This window comes from Anopheles gambiae, chromosome X (genome assembly GCF_943734735.2).
Source record: "Anopheles gambiae chromosome X, idAnoGambNW_F1_1, whole genome shotgun sequence".
NCBI lineage: Eukaryota > Metazoa > Arthropoda > Insecta > Diptera > Culicidae > Anopheles > Anopheles gambiae.
The window spans coordinates 1,238,343-1,247,883 of record NC_064600.1 but is presented as its reverse complement, the minus strand read 5'-3'; the positions used below and the strand labels follow the sequence as shown (position 1 = coordinate 1,247,883).

At 53.3% G+C, this 9,541-nt stretch overlaps 2 protein-coding genes across 3 annotated transcripts; one reads left to right on the top strand and one right to left on the bottom strand.

Moving 5' to 3' along the window:
• The first annotated feature begins 2,336 nt into the window (after positions 1–2,336).
• On the top strand, positions 2,337–7,138 carry LOC1272199 (proton channel OtopLc). The gene is made up of 3 exons (XM_061655620.1): positions 2,337–2,758; positions 3,809–5,271; positions 6,206–7,138. Exons 1-3 carry the CDS (start codon positions 2,672–2,674, stop codon positions 6,777–6,779), a joined length of 2,124 nt encoding a protein of 707 aa, XP_061511604.1. The 5' UTR covers positions 2,337–2,671; the 3' UTR covers positions 6,780–7,138.
• Positions 7,139–7,272: 134 nt separating this feature from the next.
• Positions 7,273–8,983, bottom strand: LOC11175754 (uncharacterized). Of its 2 annotated transcripts, XM_003436858.2 has the most exons (3): positions 8,702–8,982; positions 7,982–8,629; positions 7,273–7,906 (listed from the first exon to the last, which is right to left on the bottom strand). In XM_003436858.2, exons 1-3 carry the CDS (start codon positions 8,801–8,803, stop codon positions 7,529–7,531), a joined length of 1,128 nt encoding a protein of 375 aa, XP_003436906.1. In that variant the 5' UTR covers positions 8,804–8,982; the 3' UTR covers positions 7,273–7,528. The 2 variants fall into 2 exon arrangements, with proteins under 2 accessions (XP_003436906.1, XP_061511613.1); XM_061655629.1 differs by having other exon boundaries at positions 7,982–8,983.
• Positions 8,984–9,541: the final 558 nt, after the last annotated feature.

The following is a 9,541-nucleotide window of genomic DNA, read 5'->3' as shown; positions in this document are numbered from 1 at the left end:
GATTCATGAATCTCCAGAGATTCATGAATCTTTAGAGATGTGGTACAGTGGTTTACTTAGCAGCATGCCCGTCGTGGAATTAAGCCTTGGATGGAAGTCTCGAAAGCCTGTATCGGTTGGCATGACCACGTAGGTTGTTACGCCACAAAGAAGCATAATAAGAAGCTCAAGATCTATGAATTTTTGGATATTTATGAATCACTAAAGATTCGTAGATCATTTGAGATGTATGAATCTTATGACTCATGAATCTTTCGAGCTTCATAAATCTTTCGACATTCATGAATCTTTTGAGAGTTGTGAATGTTTGAGATTCATGAATCTTTCCAACCGAGATTCAGATTCATTGAAACATTTCAAAGATTCAATCAGATTTGTGTATCTGAATGAGATTTACCCAACACTAGTTTGGAGACCCCTGGAATAGACGGTGGGAGTGGAATAATTGAACAGAATGTGTATGACAGAATTTTTCAAAAACTGTTGAATTTGGTCAAACATAGGAACATGTTGACAGTCTTTGCAATATTTCAACAATCCAAAGCGTAATTAATAGTCGAGAAATGTTTATTCTGTCAACTGTAGTTCGAAACTGTAAACTAGGAACTAAATAGGCCACAAAACCATGTTCCAGAAAGCTATAGCGCTATTCTTTCTTTCTTTCCACATCTGTATGATCTGTAGACCTTACTTGCTGTGTACCAGTAGGGGTTTTTTTTGAAATTGTTTACAATAGTGTCATCCGTACCGTAGAACGGTCCCGAAGATTCGATGTAATTGAACCGGCCATGGCTAGAAGAGAGCTAAGCACACATCACCCTTGTAACCCATCGTTCCCACACACCCCCTCCCGCTATTTCACTTCAATTTCAACCGTTTGATCTTACTTGCCTAACCTCACCGGGTCGTTCTGGCACAGCAACCAGCGTACCATACTGCACTAATTTTAATATCCATCGAATGACGTCATACGGTACAATAAATGCCGTCCGTCCCTCTCCCAATCCAGCCGTCACTTCCGCCCTTTCCTGCCGGTAAAAACTATGCTCGAAAAACCCTTCTTTGTGTCGTTGTGTGCAACGAAACTGGCAAGCCTTTGCTAAATCCAAAAATAGTACCAATCGAAACCAGGGAAAGGAGCGCAGGAGGATTCGAGCGACTCTGCAACATTGCAGCAACATAATGAGCTGCACCGGCAGCTTCTTGTTGGGTAAAAGTTGTGCCTCCTCTTATTGATAATTTGTGTGTTGTTGTTCCTTTGTTGTTCCAGAATTGTCCTAGGAGCAGGTGCTCGTTCCATCACCGAACGACGCAGTTTGTTGTGTGACGCGGCGGGATAAAAACGTGAGACGCAACAAAGGGTGACTCACGGTGGGAGCCCTCGCCCCCTTTCGCCTCGAATTTATTACAGCAAATATCGCACCCCCCCACTGATGACGGGCCGGCTGGCCCCGCTTTGCCCGGAATCAATGCTTAACCTCAAAGTTCGACCCGGAATCGATCGCCGGCGGAGAAACGGAAGCATTTGGCGGGCCGTTCCAAAGGGGGAGATGGAATACAGAGGTCATAAAATGCATGGCAGCGTAATCAGTAGTAAATTATGCTCGTCGGTACTCCCCACCTGCTGTGGTTTCCTTCTACCCCCTCCCCCCCCCCCCGCCCCCCTTTCCGGCGTAGGTGCAATACTGGCGAAAATGGCGTTCCAAAAACAAGGCGTCATTGCCACCGTCGCGTCATCGCGCGCGAAACAAAACATAATGAGCTAATCGGGGGGGGGGGGGGGGGGGGGGGGGATTTCTTCCCAGCGGTGGGATTTCTTTAATTTATTGGCCAGCAATCAATTAGCCGTGATTCGCTGATTCGAGTAATTCGAGTACTTCATTACGCGCTACTCTCGCGCGCCGCGTGTTTGGATGCCGTGTTTCGCGGCAAATAAATCACCTTAATCGAGCTTAACACATCCTTCCCTCTGTCCCTCCTTCCACCCACCGCTGCCCTTCGTCTGCTCCGCCGCGTCTTGCGCGTTCGATCAACTCATACACTAATCCTACCCACCCGCGGGCCACTTCCCCGCGCTTTGCCGGCCCCGGGACCTGCCGACGTTGCGCGAGGAGTTGCGCGCGCGATATCTTAAGCCTCGCCGTCGACGTGATTTCATCGATTCCACTCCCTCGGCACCGCCTCAACGCTCCGTCATGCGGCCGACGGCTAATCAGTGCGTCCGATCCGTTATCAGCATTTGGGGGTGGAGGGGAGGGGTGAGGGGATTATTTCGGCAGGGTCTCTGCTACCGACACAGCACGCTTGACGCGCCAACAAAAACCACCCACTAGTTCCGTGCGTCCGTCCAGGCAGCATTTCCGTGTCTGTCTGTGTGGCTTTTTAGCGTCGGCGTCTCCGGTCCCAGGTGAGTGCCGCCGAAACCCCCGAGCGCCTTCGGAAGAGCCAGTATCAGTACCCTTTGGAGGTGTGCGCGAGTCACGCGACGGCTGTGGCGTCTTGCTGGACGACAGAACCCGTCCGGGCTGGGTGCTAGCGGCCCACCCAAAAAGGCCGCGAGCCGCCCAGTAGCAGTGCAGTAGTGGCACGAGACGCACCGGCGATACCTCCAGCGGAACCTGTGCATCTTTGGCGTGGAGGAGCAGAGCACAGCAGAGCACAGCAGAGCAGTATGGCCACCACGTCCACCGTCGCACCGGGAGGCGATGTGGAGGCAATCACTCAACGGTCGAACGACTCCATCGAACCAGCCAGCCAGGTAAGCGATCGGAACTGGCGGGAAGGTTCGCAGTGGCCAGGAGTTTGGGGACGGCACTCTTCGCTTCTGCCGACACGTGTCCAAGCACTGGAAGCAAGCAGGTGCTGCGGGGGCACAAGTGTAGTTTGAGGTGTCCAAGACCTGGAAATTCAGGATCTGGGCACAAAGCATAGCCATATTTCGGGCAGATGATCCCTTTTTTGCACATCCCGGGTTTGAGGGAGTGTGCCCATCCTTCCAAACCCATACCGACGGACAAAACAACAAGATGAAAGGGTTACACACACACACACACACACACACACACACACACACACACACACACACACACACACTCGGGTCGGTACCGTTGCGCTAAGTATAGCGCTAAGAAGGATGGCGACCGCCGAAGCACCGGATTAGCTGTGCATGAGTTATCAAAGGGCTACGTTAGCGAGGGACGTGTGTGTGTGTGTGTGTGTGTTCACGTGTTTCGTGTGTTGTGAAAAACCTTAAGTTTTTGTGCCGTGTGTGTGTGCGCGCAATTTAACAGTTGATTGACACAGCGACATCGTCCGTGTGGAAAAGCAAAACCCGAGGGAGGGCATTCGGGTTCGGGAAAGGCAGCTGGCGGAAAAACGATAACGGTGCGCTCCAGTGAACAGGCACGAGCTGCCGCTAAACTGCCGCTTAATGAACTGTGGCTCTCGAGCGGTATACAGCATCCTCCCGCAAACCCAGCCACACACCCTCCCACCCTTCTTCGTGGAAGGGCAATCGAGCGCTGGAGTAGATTAAAGCCCACCGAACCCAGCCGCCTTTTTGTGTGAAGCTGTGGAGCGTGGAATGTTCCCGGGACATCGCCATCGTCGCTCCATCGAAGCACGTGTGTGTGTGGGTGTGGGTGTGTGTGTGTGTTTTGGTGTGTCATGTGATGTATCAAAGGCAACAGGTTGCCCAGCCGCTGCTGGGATGTTGCAATGCTCAGTTACTGGAAGCTTCGGTACGCTTGTGAACCAACTTCAACGCGGGTTTTGTTTTCTCCTTCTTGCTTGTGCCTTCTCTCCACAGAGCCCCGGCTTCATCACACTCACCGTGCCGTCGATCGTGGAAGATCTGTCCGACACGGACGCCGCGCGCCCATCAACACCGACCACCTATCAAAAGCGGCCCGCCTCGATCTACTCGACCGGCCGGGCGCCACCAATCATCCGCGCCGTCTCGTACCAGCCGTCCGTCGCGGCCGGCTCCACGCACGCCTCGGGCGATGGGCACGTGCCGCCGCCCTCGACCGCGGAGGAAAAGTCCAAGTTTACGCGCCGCTACCTGGCGGGCGTCACCGGCATCAGCTACGCGCTGTTTCTGATCGTGTTCGGGCTGATCGCGTTCATTACGGACGCGGTCGAGAACAATGCGCGCTACCCGCTGGCGGAGGTGTTCGCACTGTACATGGTGGCGGTCGGCATCCTCTACTTTGTCTTCCTGTACGTCGACATCCGGGTGTACGTGTGGCGGGCGCAGAAGGCGCTGGAGGAGCTGCAGCGGCGCCGGCAGCTGTACGCCGAGCAGGCCCTGGCGGCCGAGTCGGGCACGCTCGGGAACGGCGGTGGCCCGCTGGAGCTGTCCGCTGCGGCGGTCCGCCCGGAGTGGGAGCTGCCGGCGCTGAAGCCGATCCGGCACGACTACTGCTTCGTGACGGGGCGGCACGGCGAAATCATCTACCTGAAGCTCGGCGCGACCTGGTTCTGCTTCGGGCTGCTCATCCACTCCGTGCTGCTGCTCTCCTACCAGGGCATCCTGATGAACAGCCGGGACGGCAAGTGGGCGCGGTGTGCGTCCAACACGACCATCGCGATGGAGGTGCTGTTTCTGTTCTACTGTCTGTTTCTGGTGTTTTTCTTCTGGAAGTACGCGAACATCGTCATCAACCGGTACCGGGGGCTGGCCCGGTTCGGCATCATGCACGCGATCGGGACCGCGCTCGCCTTCTGGGTGCTGACGATCGTGCGCGAAACGGTGGTGGCGATCCGGATCAAGCAGGCGTACTACGACGACGGGAAGCCGGCGGTGGAGGAAGCCGCAGCCGCGTACGAGGAGCCGGGCCGCGACTCGTCCATGCTGGCGCCGATCGACTGCCCGGGGCCGGAGGAGCTGAACCAGGTGCTGGCATCGTTCTCGCCCTACCTGTACCCGTTCGTGATCGAGTTTAACATTCTGATCGTGGGGCTGCTGTACATGATCTATGCGAACATTAGCAAGTGCCCCAAGAAGATCACGGTGAAGGGGCACAGGGGGCACCAGGCGCATGGGGACGGAGCGGCCTCCAAGGCGGGTGGGAGTGTGATGGACTTCGATGGGAAGAGCGAGTGTAGCGACCACTGCAACGACACGCTGGACCATGAGGCGCAGGTCAAGTCGAGGCTGGTGGTGTACGGTGACTGTCAGCATGCGAGCCGGGGGCTGTTTGCGGGGCTGATACTGGTCGTCGCCACCATCGTGGTCATCATACTGTTCCACATAGCCGCGCGAGACGAGTAAGTGTTGTATAGCATAAGATTACGCCTGCATGTATGCTATTTGTGTTGCAAAAGTGTGCTTTTAGGACATTGGTTGTCACTGTGTAGCAGAGATGACGTCGCAGTGGCTTACACGGGTTTACAATAATATTGAAAACGTTTGCCATTGATCTCAACATCTATGGATTTGATCTATGAACTTGCTCCAAGCTTTACTAATGAATCTATTCACCACAAATCAGCTCAAGTCGGCTACCTCGGTTTGCAAATATCGTTTATAAGTTCCGAGAAATTACTGCAGCAGTACAGGTGAAGACACAGATGTTCAACAAAAGCGACTGAGTACTACAACGCTGATAGCAAATGGAAAAGTGCTGACACTCCAGGATGCATTCATTAGTAATGGTTGGAGAAGGTTGACATCGTATTGGAAGATGCTGAGATCAATGTGAACTAGGAGTTGGGTAACTCTGATTCACGTTCATTGGCCTGAGTAAATTTGCAACGAGTGTCATTGATTCTGAATCTCAAAATATGCAATGATTGAATGTTTGATTTGTAGAGATTAATGACGCTTCAGAGATTCACACGTCTTTACAGTTTCATGAATCCCTAGATATGCATGACTCTGCGAACTTCCATGAGTCTTTGGTGATTCAATGCGTGAATCGGATATCTAATCTTTGCACATTCATATAAATGATATTTTACGAAAGATTCTTCGAAACAAAACTCAGCAAAACCTGTTATGTGACACCTCGATGTATGTTATTTGTGTTACAAAACTGCACATTCAAGACATGGCATACTAAATCCGCTACACAGACGATATTACTAGCTTCATATGACACCTTAGTGCATCCGATTTATTCTACAACTTGTACTACACTTGTAAGACATCACAGACTAATCAAAGTTGTTCGTTATCTCTACTCCCACGCGGTTTTTGCAGCGACTACCGCGACACTGGCATCCTGCTGGACGGCATTTTCGAGGTAACGGTGCTCGGCATCATGATCTTCGCGACAATCGCCGCCTACTACCAGACGACCCGGCTCGACATCAACCCGCACCCGATCTCGCGCCTCGACGACGTGCTGCTGTTCATCGCCATTCCCGCCTTCTTCTCCGAGTCGCTGTTCAGCATGATACCGGCGTTCGAGAACAGCTCCATCCTGAACGGCTTCATCGTGTTTACGCAGCTCGCCCAGATACTGATACAGACGCCCTGGATCTGCGATGCGCTGCGGCGCTGCTCCAACACGGAGGAGCTGCAGCAGAAGAAGCCGGGCAAGGAGCTGGTCACGTTCATGACGATCGCGAACGTGTCGCTGTGGGTGTACTACACCTTCTCGGTGAAGACGGGCGACTTTGGGGACGAGCGGTACGAGTACTACGGCGATGTGCTCTGGTCCATCCTGAACCATCTGTCGCTGCCGCTGATCATGTTCTATCGGTTTCACTCGTCCGTCTGTCTGGTGGACATCTGGCGCCATTCGTACGAACCGGGCGAGATGGCACATTAAGGGAGGATGGCAGGAGGAAGAAGGAGAGGGAACAGAAAACGCAAAGTATTATCGGTGCTATTATTAGTAAAGCTGGCCCTGATTGCTAGTTTTTCGGAAGTCCGGTCGACATCCAGGACTGGCAGGGCAGCGATTAGGATTAGGATTAGGGTTACTTAAGCGGCACGTAGAGTGCGTAGTAGATGGAGACGGAGTCACCGTAGCAGGTGACTGTGCGCTGACGTACGCAGCCGATGTCACGTGAGGCTCACTTCCTGCAATGGCACGGCGAGGCGGCGCGAAAACAAACAATATGAGGTGCGCTAGGAACTGACGAGAACGCAGAGAATAAAACAAAAAGACGACAAACACAAACAGTACAGACCGGATTACGAGAAAGCCTTCGTCTGGGATTTCCACTCGCGGAGGGTTTGTGTTGTGTGTGTTTCCGTAATCCGCAGATCCGGAGGGGTGTTAGAGCGGACGAACGCGCGCAGCAGATACCGGACACGCGACACGATAAAAAAGACAACTGCGTAAGACAGGGCCGAATTTCGAAGAAGCGTTCGAGACAACAAGGGCGGAAAGAAAACTCCATCCTGTGTTCGCCCGGGTCGGGCCGGGCGCAGGTTTGGCGTTATCGGGAGCCCGCACTCTGGCTTTATTTTAACTACACAACAATACCTACACTCAGTGCTGCTGGGTGGCTGCGGCACTCACAGGTAATCACGAGCGGCACCTCAGCTGGCGCCTTATCGCGAGCCGCGGATTTACTTGTGCTGCACACTGTCGAGGATGACTTTCCGCGGCAGCACCTGCTGATAGAAGGGTACGGGGCGCTCGCCACGGGTCGACCGGAAGAGGCCGGCGTCCAGCAGGTAGCGGGGCCGCTGAATGTCCGGCCGGGTGCGCAGATGGTCGATCAGGTAGCGCACCGAGCGCAGGTGGCGAATGTCCTGGAAGAGGCTGCGCAGCGTCCGCAGCTCGTCCGGAAAGTCCGGCTCGATCGTGTCGGCCGAATCGATCCGGCTGGCGGTCCGAAGGGCTGGCGGTAGGGTACGGCCGAAGGCCACATTTCGCGGTCGAACCTTGGCCATCGCTTGCCGGTCGGCGCGCATCACCTGTGCGATACGGTTCTGCAGCGCCATCTGTAACGTTTGAACGAAGATTCGTTTATTTTTTGGAAACTTTTTGAAGCAAACAGCGCGTCAACAACAACTCACATGGTCCAGCTGCCAGTGGCGCGCGACGTCCGTCGGGATGGCGCGAACTTCCCGCGTGTCCACCCGCAGCGCCCGGGCCATCTCGTCCTCGATCTCGATCGAGAACAGCTGCTTGATGATGTCCTTGGTGATGTTGGACTTTTCCGCGCCGAGCCCGTTCAACCATTCGGAGAAGTCCTGGGCGCCGAGATCGATCAGTTCCTCGATCTGCTGGAAGAGCGGCTTGTCCAGCAGCTTCTGGTCGGTGCGGTAGTACTTCGTCTGCCACTGGATCCGCTCGTTGCCCGTCTTGCGCAGGTACGCCTCCATCCAGTTGCTCTGCGTGTCGGTCGGGATGATGCGCGACCGGGCGGCCGACCGTTCCTCGACCACCAGCTCGAACGGTGGGGCTGGTTCGCGCCCCTCCATGTCCAGTGTGTCACGCTCCGTCTGTAGATCCAAGTCGCTCCCGTCGTTGTCGCCGTCGTCGTCGTCCCCGTTCGGTTCGGTGTGGTTCGTGGTGACGGGCTCTTGCAGCCGGACCGCTAGAATTCCCTCGAACTCGCGGTCATCGTACGGTGGCAGCTGGACCATGCGTTTCAGCCGGTCGTAGAGCCGCTTCGGGATGATGTGCGTCATGTCCAGATTGATTGGATCGCTCGACGTGGGCTGTGGAGTGTGAAAGAAGACGTCCTTGTAGAGGGTTGGGGAAGTGCACAACTCTTCACGTTGGTTGCTCACCTTCTGCAGCTTTCGCTCCAAGTCGTTTATTAACGTCTCCAAATGGGGATCTCGCTTTGGATGTAGTCTCGTAGCTCGTTTTGAGGCTTGCATCCTCTTCATTTTTGGTTCAGTGGAAAACAATTATGTTTTAAATGATGCCGAGGACGACTGAAGAATTGAAATGCGCTAGAATGTGTCCTAAATAAAATAAACAAACCATCTATTTAAGTTGTTAAGGTAGCGAGCGTTACTATAGTACCCGAAACAAACCCATGTGGCAGGTACGGTTAAAGGGGACAGGAGCCAGAAACATACTGTCAAAAAAACGGTTGTTTCATCATTGCCAGACTGTAGCAGATGTTATGTATTGAAAGAACATTACACATAGTGGGGCAGGAATGTAAATAATTGTAACAAAATGCAAAATTTATGTAAATAATTTCAACAATCGTGCCTTGCTGTGGTCTTGCTAGCAGCTCATTGCTACATGCAAACAAGGCCGCCAACTGCGCTCTAACGTCTAAAGTTGAAAGTTCGGCACCGTTTGCATGCTTTCCGCACGGAGCTTGGAAAAGCAGGCGACAAACTTTGCCGAGGAGCTTCACCGGAGACTTTTTCGCTCGCAAGCTTGACGATTTGAGCTTTTCGTTCGAAATCGTTTCAAACACGAACGGATTGTGGTACCCGATCTATATCGTCGTCGGTTTGTTATCGATGCTTTGCGCTTCGACAAGATAAGACAGATAGCATCAAAGGTTTAACAAGCGATTATTGAGAGAATTACTAGTTTTGTAGATAAGGATTTTACGACGATGTAAGAATGCACCGTTGTAGAATTTTTTTGGCTTGCATTTCGTA

Excerpts from the sequence above, each read along its gene's own strand:
- LOC1272199 (XM_061655620.1), top strand. The coding sequence starts at position 2,672 with ATGGCCACCACGTCCACCGTCGCACCGGGAGGCGATGTGGAGGCAATC. Across the intron at positions 2,759-3,808 it reads CCATCGAACCAGCCAGCCAG|AGCCCCGGCTTCATCACACT; the intron begins GTAAGCGATCGG and ends TTCTCTCCACAG. Across the intron at positions 5,272-6,205 it reads CACATAGCCGCGCGAGACGA|CGACTACCGCGACACTGGCA; the intron begins GTAAGTGTTGTA and ends CGGTTTTTGCAG.
- LOC11175754 (XM_061655629.1), bottom strand. The coding sequence starts at position 8,803 with ATGAAGAGGATGCAAGCCTCAAAACGAGCTACGAGACTACATCCAAAG. Across the intron at positions 7,907-7,981 it reads GCCACTGGCAGCTGGACCAT|ATGGCGCTGCAGAACCGTAT; the intron begins GTGAGTTGTTGT and ends CAAACGTTACAG.